General features: G+C 38.3%; 1 protein-coding gene across 19 annotated transcripts in view; it reads right to left on the reverse strand.

The window, feature by feature from the left end:
• Positions 1–489: 489 nt before the first annotated feature.
• Positions 490–18,589, reverse strand: part of MAGI2 (membrane associated guanylate kinase, WW and PDZ domain containing 2) — a 722,252-nt gene continuing 704,152 nt past the window's right edge. For 14 of the 19 annotated variants that reach the window (XM_064656377.1, XM_064656395.1, XM_064656389.1 and 11 more), the window contains one exon: positions 490–3,516. In XM_064656377.1, the coding sequence (XP_064512447.1) occupies positions 2,714–3,516 (803 nt within the window). In that variant the 3' untranslated portion in view covers positions 490–2,713. Of the gene's footprint in view, positions 3,517–17,403; positions 17,515–18,589 lie in introns of all 19 variants that reach the window. The other 5 variants (XM_064656392.1, XM_064656391.1, XM_064656390.1 and 2 more) reach the window with 3 other exon arrangements.

Genomic DNA, 18,589 nt, shown 5'->3' on the forward strand with positions numbered 1-18,589 from the left:
TGGTGTTTTCTAAGACATTATCTTTGCAAAGTAAACTGGAAATGCAATTATGCCCCTTTCATTCAGCTTGTCAATAAAACCTTCCTAGGGCTAGTTAGAACTGCCAGATTTCTGTGGTAAATATGGTATATGCTCAGATTATTTTTTTATATAAAGTGTATGCTCAGAAGTTGTTTCTCAGTGCTGGGAGTCTGTCTACTACCCCTATGTCTCCTGGGACTGGAAAGAGAATAAGAGTTTAGGCTTCTCCACCAAGGAATACATTTCTCTGTATCTGTGTAGCTCATAGGCCTTAACTTGCCATTATGGAATTTGTTTGGTCACCTACATATATATTCATAAATTGTACCATTCTTTGGAAATAAGAAATCAAAATGGATCATTTCCTTTTTTGTAAGGCAGTAGCTAATTAACTCTGCTTATATGCATGAAAATGATTGTTTCTCAGGGTAACACTTGTTACTCAAAATTAACACAGACTATATACAATTGAAAAAAGAAAGATTTTTGGATATATATTTTATTTGACAGTGGTTTAGAATATCATACAGTAAACAAGATTTCTGTAAAAGTTAATTTATCCATAGTGGTGCGTTTCATAAAAATAGTTGCTCACTTACAGCCTTTCTGTGACTATTAATACATGGAATTATATTTATAGAGATAGAGCTGTACAGGGTAAATTCACAGCTAACACTACACAGAAATATTATTTGGAATGGGGTTTAGATGATGTGCTGTCTTCACAGGTTATCGATTACAGCCGCATAAAGCAATTACTGCACAAGGAGTAGCTGTGAACTGTGCAAATTAGAGTTTATGCAAGCATAATCTCAACTGTTTTTCAGATTTCATTGTTTGCTTTCTTTATACATAAAAATAAGATACTGGGACGTGCATCTACACTACAGAAGCATTGTCCAAAATCAGATTCAATAAATTAATGGCAAATTATATTGGATTCTAGTTCAGGGGATAAAGATTTATTTTTAAAGATTTTTTTTTTTCCCATTAAATAAGAGTTTTATAAACAGCTACATGGACTTGTGCTTTTTTAGAAATTATAAATGGATTTTTCTTTCTAAAAAAAAAAGTTTGAAAGCTGCAAAATCCTTGACTTGAGGCTTTTCAAATAATTGGACAGGAAGAAACATGTCTATAAATTTCACAGTCCAGTGCAATGTTTGAGACATACAGTAATGTGCTAATTTCTTGGAACAAAGCCAATCTCAATCTAGTTTTTCAGCAGAGCATGTGAGGAACTAAGATTGCTAGTGAACAATAATTTTTAAATACGAATTTTTGACAGTACTTAGCTTTATGATTTTTTTTTTTAAATTACCAATGTATTATTGCCCAGGATTTTGTTTTAATTTTGACAGACGAATAAGCATATGCACACTTACACAGACACACACGCATCTTTTTGAAACAAGATAATGACTGATTGACTGAACTCGGAGTTATTTCCTGTGAAGGCAGACTGGAATGTTTACCTGGCACTTAAGGCTTGAAATTCAAAACAGACAAGCAAGAAAGATAAAAACAAAAAGACAAAAAGAAAAAAAAAATTGAGAAAAGGAAAAAATGATAAAATGGAAACAATTTTAAAAATGGAAATATATTGAATTTACTGAATGAGGACACCAACAACTGTATTTCAGAAACCAGTCTAATTATTGTTTACATGTGCCTGAAAGGCACCTGCTCTGCCAAACTGAGGGGATGAAAGGTGACAGTGTCCTAAATAAATGTGGATGGGTATGAAACAAAGCACTGTTGATAAGTGATGCTATCATCTTCTGCAGGAAGGAAAGGCCTTTCCTTAAGGAAACGGCAGCTTTTTCTCTGTAGCACTCCTCCTTTCATTACAAGGGCCTTGCAGACATCTGGGGTTTGAGCCTGACCAATTGATTTGTGTGCTACCTCACAGTACTTGGGGAACCTGTAATAAATCGCTTTTGAGAATAATTTTCAAACACAACTCCACCCTAACTCCTTTCCAATGTACAGAAACATGGTTTGTTCACAAAAATGGCAGTAGAAATGGTATCACAGAAACTAATCCACTGGATTCCCCACTCCTCCCTTAGCGCCCAGTGAACTATGCTACGGGGTACCACGTGGACTATCCCAAAGCGTTAACAGTGGAGACGTGTCATGGGTGTACAGTCCCGAAAGATGCTTCAAAGAAACCCTTTAACCCCTGTCTAGATATGTCGAGAACAATTTATTTACAACATTTTAGCTCCACGAAAAGATCCTCTCTCGCTTTCAGCTTGCTCCGTGCAGTTTTATTTAAGGCGATGTTCCAGTTTGTGATTGCTCTAACTTGTTCCAGTTTCTTGATATAAAGTTTGAATGAAATCCAAGTCCTTCATGCAGTGGGAAAAAAATGCTAAAGCTACACTGCACTATCCTTCTCTGATGTACTGTCCTTCATAGTGTTTTGGTTTCTTCCATAGCTGCCAAAGTCCCTAAAATGGAACTGGGACTTTAGGGTCGATTTTAAATCTCTGTGTTGACTATATGCTTTTGAACTTATTAGATACTGTGCACATTGTCATGGAATTACACACTAATGTTTTCATTCCTCAATGCTTTGTGTATATGTGTGATAGTTAAAATAAATTAAAACAAACCAATGTGAGACAAAAACTAAGAAGAATGTTCTGCGTCAGTTTGAGACAGTTAGAGGGCAACAGTCCCTTGCTTATCTGCTCATGGCAGAAGTACCAGACTTCAGGACGCTAGGTAGCTTATCTGAGCCAGGGATTTTCCATGGCCCTGGGGAGACCGTTGCCTTTCGAACTGTGGTGTTGGTGCTGCGAGTGCTAATGGAGTGGAGATGTCCCTTCCTGGGGAACTCGCTGGGTTTCCCATCAGGCTCCCTCTGGCTGTGGTCCATATCACTTCCAGGTGAGCTGCAGCGGTTGCTACTGTACGTCTTGGTAGCACCTGTATCGATCTTGACATGGTCAGGTGCTGCAGCTGACTTCTTCTCACTGATGTTTGTGGATCTGTGATCTTCTTTTTTGCTAAGAGATCCTCCTCTCTTGCTTTCTGGCTTCCTCAGCCTCCCAAACTGTTCATCACTGCTGGTTCCAGCACACATGTGCTCTCTTGCACCAGCCTCGATCATAATGCTGTGTCCCACCGCTTTGCTTTCTGAGGTGGGCCTGCCACCATCAGTGGTCTTAGTTTTGCTTTCTGAATATCCTTTCCAAGAAGCCTCTTCATGCTTTGACCTGTCTACCTTTTTAGGACTTGCTGACCTTTCTCTTTGTTCTCCTAACCTTTTCTTTTTGTGACCGTTCACCGAAAGCTCCTTTGGTTTCCTCACATCATGTTCCCTCTTGATATCCCATGTTGGCTCTAGGCTTATCTGGTGAGAAGGGTCAGAGGGTGGGGCTATGTGTGATGAAGATAATGGTGAGATTATGTCTTCGAGGGAAAGAGCTACTTCCGGCAGACCTGGGGAGGTGGCAGAGGGAGCACTCCAGGAGTTTGGTTCGTCTGTTGTAACAACAAAGAGAAGAGAGTTGAGGGTGTATTCAGCAGCACAGGGTGTGTATTGCACATGCACATGTATTCTGAGCAACACTGATAACCAAACCATATACCAGACTTAAACCCCTCTGTTTCAGGTGAGGTGAAACTCTCAGTGGAGTCAATAGGGAGGAAAACAAATATAATGTCTCCACCAAAAAAAAAGTTCAGGAGAAGTAAGAAGCTTGTAACTGCAAATGCTGAAAACCCTGGTCTTTTTTTTTCCACACATGTTCTGCTTTCCTCTGCCTATGTTAAATTATTCTTAAAATAATAAAGGCACGTGCTCATGAAACCAAATTGCCTCTTTTGTAGCTCTATAATGGATTTCTTAGCTGGGCAATATCAGCACTGTCTCTGAGGACAAATGAGAAAGACTATCTGCCATCTATTAAACATGTCCCTACAAGCATATAATAGTTGACAAGAATTTGTAGCTCAGATAAGGTCATCATTGAATTCTGTCTCATATTTTTTCTAAACAGATATAATATTGCAGTGTTTATGGCCCCACAATTCTTATAGGGTACTTACAAAGCTCTGCCTTTATATCACAGTGTCAGCCGCTGAGTCTCCTGGTTGTGCATTTTGAATTTCCCCTGGTTACTTAGCCTCAACACAATATGGTTGGATCGTGCAGATCCTGTTTAATTTCAATAAATAGACATCTCCTTTGCTGAATTGCAATGATTTTCCTAATCCACTGGTAAAAATCAGAATATTCTGAGATGCCTTTCTAATGCATATACATCCTAATTTCTTTTGATTAACATTCTGGCAGACAATGAATTCATCATGATTAATGACAGCATGACTCCTATTCTTACCCATCTACATAGAGGTTAGAGAAATCACTGAACTTGGCTTATGTCATTCTCTGTTTAGCACCATTGCCTGTCTTTGAACAGTATGAGCAATAATCTGTCAGAGACAAAGGACTGTCACAGGAATCCATGGAAACGAGGTGGAACTTCTGGCAAGAGCTGCATATTTCATGTGGGACAAAATGTAACCACACAGCTAAAAAAACAAGCATGGACTTCTGCAGGTCAGGACTAGTATCTCTCAGTGATATCAACTGCCCTTTGAAAGGTAATGTGTATTTTTCTTAGTGCTACAGCTGCTTTCAAATTTTCATGAGGATGCCCATCTTGAAAAATAGAATGGGTTTTACTGCCCAGCCTGGGATCTGTGGCTTGCTTGACTAATATGGCACTTTTAAGTTAATAGTTGGATTGAGTAATTGCTGTCTTGCAGATAAAAATAGGAGAGACAATAGTGAGGGGGGTGACGTAAAGGGAAGGAGCAGCACTGTTAGCTGAGGAGCTATTTATTTTCCCAGATGGTATCTGTCATATGCTTTTGCATAATGAGCATATGTGTGGAGAGGATTAGCATTTGAGAGGGATAGAAAGTACACGTTCTGTGTAAGACAAATAAACCTTGAGCTGGGAATCTAAATGGGCTGAGGGTCTCAACTGAATTTAAAAAAAAAAAGAAATCACACTTTCTTACCCTCCAGTTAAGGCTGAGTAATGTACCATCTGCTCCCTGCTTGGCACTTGAGCAAGAAAAAGATAAAAGGAAGGCTCATGGATGTAGAGTGATCAGCTCCTAAGAGTTTGCCTACAGAAAACATCGACTTTGATGGGCTTGTTCTTTACTTCTGCTCTTCAGCACCACTACCCTGGTACAAGACCACAGCCTGTGCCCAACGGGGGAGGCGCAGCCCCTACTCTGGCTCTTTTTCGATCAGAAATCCAGGGGATCCCATTCTGTTTAACACTTGAATCAGGGACTGTGCATGGGGCTCAAGTCACTAAAACTATCCTGGGTCTCAGCATAAAGCCGCCTGCGTTCACTAGCAAGGTACCTGAGCCAGCTCTGAAGAAGCCACCCCGAGCTTTAGAAAATTAAGTTTGTACTTTTCATGGCGTTGACACTTGTCCAGAGGGTAGAGGTGGTGCTGAGGGTTGGCCTGACCAATATATTTCTTAATTACAGTCTTATTTCCCAGTTGTCCATGAGATGTTGTTTTTCACTGAATGGCAGTGAAGAGTAGTGGGCCATTATCCAGTCTTGTCCTAGGTTTTGAGAGCTTCTGATTACAGAAATAGCTTGTTACTTTGGGGAGTATCAGCTGTACACCAGTAAAAACACCAAATGGCCTGCAGCAGCAAGATGCTTTCAGGTAACAAGATTGCCTCTGTGGAAAATGTGCCACTATGCTCAAATCAGCTGTTCCTCCTCAGGGAGGACAAGCCAGAGGGCCACTATTGAGAAGAATGGTGGAAAAAACACCTCTTGTGGCTCCTCTGAGGCATGAATGACAATATGGTACCAGTTATTTCTGGGACGCTCAGGGGAAGAGACCTGGGGGTGAGTGGCCTGCTGTTTTATTCCCTAGAGATGAGAGAACTGATTTATTAATGGGCTGTCCTCCTAGACTATTTTCTTTTTTTAAAGGGGGCAGAAAAACAACCAAATATTGCAGTGACAAATCGTAGCAGGTTACAGTGTACTTCAACAAAAGTGAAGCAGTGTATCTCTTATGTATAGTGATATATAGGCGTGAAATATATAAAGTGAAATATAGGCGTCTATAAACCAGAATATGCCATATTATATGCATTACTGCATTACTGGATCTTATCTCTCCCCCAGAAAACCCTAAAAAAAGGACAACTTGGCCAACTAAACAAGAAAACTGGTAGCCACAGCTTTAAGGGAATTTTGGCTGTAGGAGAATCCCAGGTGGGTCACTGGCTGCAGTATGTTTAAAATAGTCTGTATTTCCAGTGGTCGGGGAAAAAAAATTGAAATAAAACTATCATTTATATTCTGTGGCAATACAACACTTGCAAGTAAGAACCAAATGACGTTCTTTAAGGTTTAAGTACCATCAATCTGACAGAGCCAAACCCAACCTAACCTGCTTTTTCTTTCAAATGAAACGACATTATGTAGAAAGTCATCCTCAGCCTTAGTAGAAGTTAATGTCAATAAGCTATTGTTGCAATATGTCACTCGCTAGTGAGGAGAATACTGATGTGAGGGTATTGTAAGTGACTTCCCTCTAATGTTTGAACATTATGGGAAAATATAAAAATTACCAGAGTAGCGCAAAATGCAGTAATATAAGTAATTTGTTGCTCAAAAGAAAAACCTTTTAAAGAGCTGTGTTCAAACCATAAGGGTTCATTTGGACTTGTTCAACCAGCTCTAAAATGATTGCTTTTCCATAACTAATACAAACAGGAGAAAAATGCAAAATGTTATCCTGCAGAGCAGCTGAACTAATAATTTCTCTTTATGCTTATACTCAGGTTCTAGCTGCATTTTGGAAAGGTTATTAATATTTCAGAATATTTTTTCTGTTGATCTAAAGTTTTTTATAAAACCTTTATGTTAATTGTGAACATAACCTACTTTTACTGTCTCTTATTCCAACATATCTCAAAGCATTTTGTAAACATTCTAAAATAGAGACAGAGCACCAATTTTATTTTTTTATCCTTTTACCTCTGGGAGAAACTGTTTAATAGAGCATGAACTACTAATGCCCAAACAACTTGCAAGCATATGAGAAGGATATCACATTCAGTTGAAACTGCTGGGGAGAGTTAGGGACAATGTAGTTTTAAATTTGTTTCTGACTTTGTCACCATGGATAACATCCTTATTGTGAGAGAAATTGTTTTTCAAAGGTATACATCTCACTGAAGGCTAATAGATGCCTTCCTCCCTTCCTTGAAGGGATAAAATCTCCCTTGACCTACTAATTTAGACAAAACAAATGAGCTGGGAGCAGCACCATAATCTGTCACTGTGATAGCATTTCATTTGGTGTAATTTAGTAGGTGTTTTCTGGGTGGTTTTTAGGTTCCACAAGCTACTGTCATGCAGGTTGGTGGCACTTCTCCATGGGATGTGTAAGAATGACTCACCTATGACCTGGTTTACATAACTCCCAGGCAAGGAGTAAATTGCTAACTGAGTAAGAGACGCCACAGACACAAGATCTTGAGTGTGTGGGAGGACAAGTAGGAGATGAACACAGCCATTTTGGAAGAAGAGTGATGAGGGGAAAACACCAGGAGCAGCAGTTTTCCATCAAAAGGTTTTTTTGTTTGAGGTAGAACTGCCACATACACAAATTATTTGTTTTGCTATGTCAGCTTACACATGTTCAATGGAATGGAAATGAGGGCACCACTCTCATGTGTCTATTTGATACTCTTTTAACCAAAGCTCACTCTTCTACCTGGATTCAGTGCTTGCTGATGTCTTATGTCTGAATGACTAACAAAAGAAACCTGGCTTTACTGCTAACGGAGAAGAGAGCTCCGCCCATCTTAATTTCTGAGCATTGCCTAGGTACTAAGACAGAGAAAAGAGCTCAGCCTCCTGATAAGTTTATTTAACTTCCTGCATTACTTATATTTTCCTTACAGATTGCCTTTCTAAGATTCTGTCAAGTCTAGTCTTGCTGTGCTTATCTACTCTGTCAGGATCTCAGGTCAAAAGAGGTTGGAGCCCTGATTTGTGGATAGGTTCTCCCCTAACATCAAAATATTTTAAATAATTGCTTGGTAGTTTATCAAGGACGTGTGATTTTTCATTTGATATAATTATCAATAAACTATTAATATTAATTTATTGAATAGTTCATAGTAATGTTAAGAGTAAAAATTATATCACATTTTATTATTTATGTACAAAATCTCTGCCTTTTTAATTTTCAAATTATGTGAATAATGTACAATATATTAAAGCTTTGAATGCTTTCATTAGTCTGAATGAAATGTTTTCTGCAATGTCTAAGCAGCTGTTCTCATATCTTCCCAGAATTATTTTCCTAGGGAATCAAAGAGATTTTGATTAAATAAAAAATATGATGCTTTATTCCCCCCCACCCCGCCCCATTTTTTGTCTGAAATTATGGATTGCCAGGAGGTAGCAAACAGTTCTTACAGATGCCGCTAATAACAAAAATGGGACAAATTGTCCCCTGGTGAGTATCCACTAATGTTGGCAGTGTTACATCAGGAATGCATTTGGCTCTTTCTCATTATAGCTTGACATGTCTTTGATATTCCTGATTGCATTGGTCTCCTGCAGCTTTTCTTTAACACTCTCTGAGGAGGGATATTTCAGAATAGGTAAAGAATCTTTAATCTTTTATCCTGGAACTTCCACAATCTAGACATACAGCACCCTTTGTCTCATGAAATAAATGATTCTCTAAGGTTTTGATGGCTAGAAGAACCCTTGGTACTTTCTGTCCAGCTATCAGCTTTATGGAAACGTGACACTATATGCCACCCTTTGCCCCAGCCTCTCCCAGAAAGTGAGTTGGCAATGGGCTCTGCCCCCACCTTACAGGCTGCCTGTACTTCTGGCTATAAACTTGCACTTCTTGTTAATTATTCAATATGCTATGCAAATGTTTTCTCACAAATTGCACTTTGCTTAGCTTAAAATTACACTTTACTTGTCTCCCCTTTCACTGAACTCATCCCCATTCAGATCCCTGAACGCCAATAGCTCCGGAAGCAAACATCAATGGATTTAGGCACCTTCTGCTGTGATATGGTCCTTTGTTTGGTCAATCAGTGTGGACACATCCAAGTGGGATAGCCTTTCCATCATTAGCACTGCTCCTATGGTTTTCTAAGCTATGATGGTAGTGTGCTATGGGTACAAAGTGATAATTCTATGTACAGAAATGACACACATTCCAAATACATTTACAAAAATAAATCCAGGTTATATTCAGTTTTTTTCGTATATGAACTACTTCTGCTTTCCCTCACATGCAGTTAAGTGATCAGTTTAGGATTTTGAAGTTTTGTTTCTGATGCAATGAAAATCTAATTTAATTCATTGCTATCTCAATGTAACCCCATTCATTATACTGCTTGCCTGTTTGTACTTAGTAGACTGGTGACTCATGGAGACTCTGGATGTTTAGAGAATTTTATAAAATGTAACTTTAAATGTAACTTTGCTCAAGAGTAGAATCTTTCTGCTTTCTAGTAATTTGGGTTTTTTTGGCTTGACACATTTGTCTTTGCAAGGTTTGAGGATGGTTGGTCAGGGTAACCAGATTTAGTTAACAAAGCCATGAAAGATTACAGGAAAACAAACATGCATCTCAGTCCCAACATCTTTTACTTTTAAATTTTGTGCTCAGCATTTTCACAAAAGTAGAATGATTCATTAAGAAAGACTGACATTTGGAGTATGAAACAATGCCAGACCTAGTCTTTCTGTCACCAAAGTCATTATGCATTTTTATTTTTGTCACTGGTCAAATACTGGAAGAGATGGGCACCACAACTACTATTGGTGACATGGCTTCTACAGACGTTCGCAAGCACTGAAGAGATGTCACTGTAAATGATGTTTAATTTTACATCCAGAAAATTCAGTCACTGACCTATTCCAACATTGGGAAGCACAACTCTACATCCTGCTTGGCTCAGTTCCCAGTGCCATTGATACTCTGATGCCCTACTTCTTTTCATGTTACTGATCATTACTGATGAGCAACAATTTAGTTCCTTTGGGTTCATTATATCCATTTTCCATTGTATACTTTACCTAATTATTAAATGGAAGATGCCCTAAATATTTTTACAGCAGATATGGTCCTTACACAGAGTCCTCAAAAGGGACATCTGATGAGGCTTTGAATGATCTCAGCTTAGGTAAAATTCACTTTTATTACCTTTTCTGTACTTGGTATAGACTTTTTTAGACAAATGCTTTCATGTTCAGAGATCTAATTTGAGAATTACTACAACAATTCAGAAAGAGCAGATTGTTAGCTATGCTTGAAAGACCAAATCTAGAGAAGTTCAAGAGATGTTGCTTGGTTTTCGAGCTAAGGGAAAAGAGAGAAAGGGAAAATTGAAACTTGGGGCAGAGAAAGCAAAACTGTATTCTGTAAGGAAAAAAATTTAAAAATCCTTTAGAAAAATGTGGAATGTTTTCTTGAAACAAGAAAACCACACACATTGATTTGTGTTTGCTTTAATCTGTAGCAAGTACTATGCATGAAAGCACTTTTCAATTTTTTTTATGTAACATATTCTTTAAATATGGTTAACAAAGAAACATGGGAAGTGATTCACCTGACTTGGAGAGTTTGTATTCTTATTCTGCACTGGCTTTGATCCTACATTGGATCAAAGGACATTGATACCCAGGACATTCTCAGTAAATTCCTTTCCCTGAGTTAGTTCTTTAATTATGGCCCTGCTTCATCAGTATTTTACTGTCCCTACCATTTGAGATAATAATTTAATTGCCTCACAGAGTCATAGAGAGGTGTCTCAAAAGACCTCTGGAAATAGACGTGGGCTCTTCTGTTGAACATGTACACAATCAGTGTTGGGGAGCTCCTTATGGGAAGCCCTTTTGGAGGCTGTGGATCAAAGCTGAGTGGATGAACACAGAGATCTATGCCCATGATCCCACATCAGGCCCCTTTTAGCAAACACAGGCCACTGCAAGTAAGTAACCTGAGACATTTCAGCCTAATACAGCCTAATACAGGAGATGGTTAATGAATTCAGAAACACTCAAAGTTTCTGCCCTGGAGAGCAGTGGACTGGATGTCTCCGGGACTTGGGGTGCTGCTTTAGCCCTTTCCCTGCAGCTGGGCCACAAAGCATCATCCAGGAGTTGCACTCTGGGATGGTGGAGTGAGAAGGGCAGAGGCAGCACCAATTGCAAATCTCTCTATGGACAAAGCTTGCCTTCACCTCATTAATGGTTGGAATACCAGCTTTTTTGTGTTATTCTGCCATTGTTCACCGCTTAAAAATAAATCACATCCATCAGCAATTTCCTGTGATTTTGTAATAGCACCCAATCTCTACATCATTTGGATCTCTCCAACAACATCAGTTACACCTTAAAACAGGGTTGAGATTTAACACTGCCCTTGCAATAGCAAGAATGGAAAAGGGTATTTTTTCTATGCAGAGAAAAGTTAGCCAAAGCACAGAACGGGAGAGGGGAAAAAATAAAGAGCCACACTTACAAACAGGTTGTGTTTCAGAAACAGGTAAATTAATTTAGTGAATCAGTTTACTAATTTACTGTAATAGTCTCCTGGCTGTGAATCTTAAGGCCAGATGATTATGAGTACACATTCTCATTCCAAGACCCAGTTTAGTTTATTCAATAGATATGGATGTAGTAAACAATCCTATCCTTTAAATATTTAAATCATCACACTCAGTTATCTGAGTGAATTTGGCAGATTTTATTTTTCCTTGAATCAAGTTAATCTAGCTGCATAAATGTTGCAGGATTACTCAGTAATACTGAAGAAGCTGAAAGGAAGAGCTGCAGCCTGTACAGTGCTTTTATCTCCTGCTGCAAGCTCCTCACTGCAGAGGCAATGTTAAGTCTGTGGACAACTTAAGTGCTAGTCTGGAGTGATGCTGCCCTAACCACACATTATCATTCACTAGGTCCTTGTGACCGCTCATATATTTATCATCTCACATATTTATCAGATCACAGCTATTCAGGTAAAAGAAACTCATCCCTTCAGTAAAGAAGGTTTTATTTTTTTCTGTGTCATCAGCCAGTAGAGTAGAATTGCAGAAACCTCAGTGGTTCTCTTCCAGAGCCATGCTGGAGCTGGAAAATCTACATGGGAAGTTAGTGTATAATTAAAAAAGATAATGACTTTAAAATTAGTTTTTATTAATAGAATTAAGCCACATTAAGTCATAAAAGGTGTTCATAAATATGTTAATAGGATGTGTGGTATTAATGAAAAACATTCTGCAGAGACTGAATAATTGAAGAGTTGGATATTACACATATAATTAAACTTAAATATTAAAATTATTAATTATCACAGCTAAAATGAGTGTTAACAGTAGACAACACATTCTGTCAGGTCAATAAATAGCTGTCACTACTAAAAGTATGTAGATAATATATAAAATTTACTTAATAAGTGAGGAAGTCAGAGCCTTTTGACTGTATATGAAATGTCCCTAGACAGTTGTTTCTGGCAGGCACTGAGGTTCTCACTTACAAGCTCAGCAGGAACTTAAGCAAAACACACAACCTAGTTTGAACTCAGGGCACAAAGCTCATGAACCAGTAGTCGTGTTCTGCTTAGGGTAGAAGCTGTAGAAGTAGTTTAGGGCCTCTAGGCAGTGAAGGTGCAGAGCTGACCCTGGGACCACACTTGCTGTCGGGGCTGTTGTGGTATCTGATATCTCTGGGACACTGAAACAATTTTATCTGAGAACCAAATAATGAGATGGAAGTGCACAAATAAATGAATGTCACATTGCAATATTCAGCTCCTAATGAGTAAACACAAACTACATGGTGTTAGAAAACCCAGATGTTCAAAATTCTGGGTTGCATATGTGTTGCTGTTGCTCAACAAAATACAACGTGCTCTATGGTCATGTTTGTTAAGCATCGGTTGGAGAATCACAGTTATCTCATACTGTCAAAGTAAAAAACATATGCATTTCATTTCCTAAGGGCTTTTTCCCAAGCTAGGAGTAACAAGCAATGAGAAATCTGATAGAGGCCACGACCTCTGCTAACTTTTCCCTGCAGATGGGCCACAAGGCATCATCCAGGAGTTGCACTCTGGGATGGTGGAGCAAGAAGGGCAGAGGCAAGACCAATTGCAAATCTCCATGGGCATAGCTTGCCTTCACCTCACTAATGGTTGGAATAACAGCTTTCTTGTGACACTCTCTGTGTGATCATTTATATTCATCATATTTTTGATGCCAATGACAAGAAGTCATGAGAGGCCCTGTTAGTTTAATTTAGTCTTGGGCATCACAGCATCAGGCTACTGGCAAGGCTTTTCTGATACATCTTGATTGGATGGTACAGAAATATTCCTGTATTGTGCCTTCATATTGCTCCCTTCGATTCATAGCTTTCTGTGGCAAGGATACCACTGCAGATATGTAGGGAAGCTAACTATGTTTAAGAACAAGTTGCAGTGATGAAGTCTTATTATAAATTGGGGGCTTGAGGCAAATGCGAGGGACTGTGAAATGAGCAGCAGGAGAGGAATTTTCTGGGATATTATGCTGCAACAGAAGACTGGACTTAATCCTATGGCAAGCTGCAAAGACACAGGAAGTGTTACCGAATTCCTGCTTTCCCTATTTATCTGGATTACAGGAAGAAAAGAAAAAACTGATGCTGTGGAGACAGAGGGATGGTTGTGTTCTTTCAGGTCCTGTATTATCTTCTAGTATTGTCAGCTGGATGGAAATACAGGAAGTCATGAAAAGAAATGTTGGAAAAAGATTTGTGGGTGGGACTTTCCCCTCATTGGCTGGTAAGTCTGCTTGCCACTTTATGTGAGCAAAACCAGGGATAATATTTGTTCATCTGTTTTATTCTCTGGAGTTTAGCTGTAATTATCTACACTTTACACCATATTAGTAAATCTACTCCAGAATATTATATTATAATAATTAAGCCTCAGTAATAAGAGAACTTGCTCAACAGCCTTATTATTAAATCTTTGCTCAGATGTGGGGGGACACTGCCAATTTTGGTGTGGATTATAATGAGTGTGGATTAGTGAGGTTCTGCTTTAACAATAGTCGAGTAGTCAACTAGGAATTTCAATCTTTAAAGTGCTTCTCAAGCATTAAATAATTAATCCCCATAACACTCCCATGAGATAGGTAGGTAAATATTACTATCCCTGTTATACAGATGGGGGAAACCTGGGGTAGGGTATTCAGATAGACTGGCCAAAGCCACTGGGAGGGTAATTGCTAAAGACTGTTTAGGACTATGGAAAGGACACAGTATTTTTGCATTTAAAAAGTAAGGAAAAGGTAGTGATTTTCTGGAGCTCAAAAACATTACCCCAAAACTGAAAATGTCTTCCCAAGTGTCCCTCTTTTTTTCAAAACTGTGTTTTCTATTTCTATATCAAGAGATACCTATGTAAGAGTTCTACATATCTTTTAAAATAGAAATTTGCTATAAGACAGAAATAACTATAGGCACCCACTTATACATACATATCCACTGCTATTTAATAGAAGCATGTTCTGTTTTTCTGCCAGCTGCTACATATCTATTAAATACTAAAGACATGTTTGTTAAGCAGGTTTTAATATTCAATTTTGCCCTTGAATAGTTTTTACCCATAGCAATAAAACATTGTAGAACCTTTGGGAGCCCGTATTCAAATTGCCTGATGGTTGTAGACCAATTTTATTAACCAGTATATTGGTTCATTTAGTTATGGTGTGGGTTTTTTTTTTTAACACACCTCAGATTCTTGAAATTAAGTTGGTATTGCTAGAAATAAGAAGGTGGTATTGGAAATGCAGCAGGAATATGAATGAATGTTTGCAGTTCCACCAAGGTGGTCACAGACAAAAAGGGCACTTTTCCAAAATGGCTATTGATTTTTACACTGACATCAGATGAATGATATACAGGGTAGTTCAAGTTTCGAATAACACCCAATCTCAGCTCTAGAGATTTATAAAATGAGCATTAAAAATAGGATGAATGGGATCATCTGATCAGTACTCTGAAAAGGCAGGAATATCTTCAAAGTACAGGCCAAGATGCTTTAGCCATTTATTAAACAAACATAAAAGCTTCAGACATTCTAATGGAGTGAAAGAAACAGAAAAATGCATCAGACTGCAGACTGGAGATTTCTGAAGGATATAACTATATTCAAACAATAAAACCACAGTATAAGATCCCAATTTTTAATCTATTTTTTTTTTCCAATATAAATGCAGTGGTCACTAGTAAGGGCTACCAAATCCATGGTGCAAGGAAGCATAGGCAGGTATCACTTGATCAGCATGTACTTTCCAAACTACCTGCATCTCTCCTGTGCTATATCTAAGTTCAAGTAAACCTGCTGATCATCTTCCAGAAGTGATTATTCATACAAAATGGAACAATTCCTTTGGGTGATATGTGGGCTCATAACAGACTGTACTACAACGTTATGGTAGGGTCTCTCCTAAGGCATACTAGATTGGTCAATATATCTGTTCTGCATCAAGAAATTTGACTGCTTGCTCAGTGATCTCATGAATCGGCCCCATTTTTGGTTGGGATAAGCCCCATCAAGATAGGCTCTTTAGGAAAATCCTTCCCCTCCAAACTCTTGCATTAAAAACACAGGAAACGGAAACATTTTATAACAAACATATTTTCATTTGACATGACATTGTTTTTTTATCAATCAAGTATTTCAGTTTTGATGTTGACCAGAACTAAAGTGCTTTTGACTTTCTGGGTACATTTTACTGAGAAAAAATTTCTGTTGTAACACTTTCTGCCAAATAAATAATGAGAACCATTCACAGCTGTGTGACTGTGCAAAATAACTTTAGCTATATTTATAGAGGATTTACATTTCTATTTATTTTAGGAAAAACACTTATTTCCTGTGTACGTTATGCTACAGGAGGACAAATAAAGATGATGCCCAGAAAGCTGTGGTTATAAACACATAGAACTTGTGCTGGAACTGCAGTTCATTGAGCTGACAACTGGGACTTGCAAAATGGCCCTAATGTCAGCCTGGTTATCCAACCTCACAATCTCTCTGAGCTACATTTAGTGAAGAACAAAGCAGAGGTAAGGTGAGAGTACAAGGAATGGTGCAATTTGCACTTCTACCCTTTGTGGCTAGGAGGTCTTTGATGGTGACATATACACTTGAACTACATGGATACATTTCCAAATACCCTTATATGAGCCCAGCTCTGCAGCAGCAAAGTATAGGCAGGTGTCTGTGTTCAAAAAATTCTTATTTATAGACACAGATTAAGCTCTAACTGGAAACACACGCAAGCAATTGACTACATTATCTGGATTTGCATGCACAAGACTGAAAACTTAAAGCACAACTTCCTGCCAGGGTTCTGGGGGCAGGAATTCTGGGGGCATCACGCTGGGGGAGCTGCTTGAACCTCAAAGGCTGGAAGAACACCTTTGGGTAAAACTCCTTTTCTATTTCCAGTCTGTCTAGTTCAACATGTAAGACTGTTCTTATAATTGTAGCAAATATACTACATTGTGCAAGTCAGCAGCACACAGAGCTGAATGCACCTGAACACTTCTGTGTTTTCTGTGATGACAGCAATCAATAAGAAAATAGAAAAAATAGGTTTTCCTTTTCCTTTACTTTCCAGGTATCATATCTGGGCCATGACTCTGTATTACAAATTAGATGTATCTGAACAATCTGTGCAGTTGGATCTGGTTCTATGAAGAAAATGGCTTGAAATCAAGAGCAAAGTGCTTTGTGTGAATTCAGCATAACCATGGCGTTTAAAAAATGAGTGTTGCCTTACAGCATGTTTCAAAAAGTCTTCACTTTTACCTTAGCTATTTCTTCAAGAGGCTGCATATAAATATTGTTTGAGATCAGCATCTAATTTCCACCTCCATATTATTAATACTTTTGCAAGCCAAGTGACATAAAGACGGGGAAAATTATGGCTTTGATTCTCAAAAGGTTAAGATTTTCTACCTGAAAAGTCATATTCAGAGGATAAATTTTTGTCATGAGAAAAAGTGGATATATAGCAGACCTATGACAGTGTTCCTTACACTAGCAGCAGTGTAACATGAAGAACTCATTATTTAGGATATTAAAAGACACTTGTAGAATTCATAGCTGCTTTGATGTCTAAGATAATCAGTTATGAAAGAAAAGCTGAATACTGTAGAAACTATTAAGTGAGCTAGCATGTCAGAAAAAGTTGGAAAATACTCAATTAACAGTTGTGAGAAACAAAAGCGTATTAGAAAGATAATATACATGCAGAGTTTACAAACCGTGTCTTTAGGGTGGCCCAATAAGTAGAAATATGGGGACCCATGCTTGTCACTTTTCATGCACATGGAGAGACTGGAAGGTACCATTCCTAAAGGAAGGGGAGGAACAGCCTAGGACCAATCATTAGAATTAACAGAACCAGTGACATAAAAACATTTTACTATTGTTAGAGCAGAGAATTCTTAGTAAGTTTAGAACGACTGAGTAAAAAGCTTATATGTAACAGGAAAGAAGTATTTCTGTAAAGCTAAGACAAATAAGCATGCTGTAAGTCTAAATATTAGTGGATTACTGAAACTACTGTACATATATATTTCAGGACATTGATTCACCTGGACTATGGATATAGAGTACATCTTGAGGTGCTTCCTGAAGGAGTCATAACAAATCAAAAGCAAAGGGTTTAAAGTATTTAAGAACTGTGCCAATTTATTTGTATGAAAAAATCCTTGTATTGGTATCAACTCTGACATTTTTTGGTTTTGTTGATAGGGTAGTGCTGAAACAGGAGATAAGAGTTTCTTCAAGGCCCTTCAGAAATGACTTACTGCTAAATAACTTGTACCTTTTATCTGTTAACCAGCAATTTGTGTATGCTGAAACTTCTCACATACAAAACTCTTCCTGCCTTAAATAGACAAAACTGAATCTAAACTCTAGTTCTGTAAAATCACCTGAGCCTCATGAACCCATGGGGTGAGTTGTGTACATAATTTAGCATTGTGTGAAGCAACAGAGACTCCAAAAATACACAATTCAACTCCAGGACATGTCTTTTAACAAAGCCAAACAAAGCAGGGGGAGAGAGGTAAAGGGACCATTGTTGTGTTAATCCATAAAGCACCAACCATCACCACGACACAGATTCCTTGTTCACCAAACCTCAAGGATTCCAGTTCTCATGGCTCTGTGCGTTTTAGCATCATATCATGAGCTAGCACACTCAGGGTTGGATCCATACTTCAATACAGGACAATGGAAAAGTTTTCCAAAATCTCAGTGTGAATGGTCTGGGGTCTCTAAAATCCTGCTTCCTGCAGGAGCTCTTAAGCAACTTAAAACAGAGTGGAACTTGAGTAGAAACCTGATATCAAACCTGATAAGATGATTTTGTAGTCCCAAAAGTAGGAAGATGTTCCTCACAGGTGAAATTCAGTGTTTTTTGCTCCTTCCAGAGTGCCAGAC

Source organism: Pseudopipra pipra, chromosome 5 (assembly GCF_036250125.1).
Source record: "Pseudopipra pipra isolate bDixPip1 chromosome 5, bDixPip1.hap1, whole genome shotgun sequence".
Classification (NCBI taxonomy): domain Eukaryota; kingdom Metazoa; phylum Chordata; class Aves; order Passeriformes; family Pipridae; genus Pseudopipra; species Pseudopipra pipra.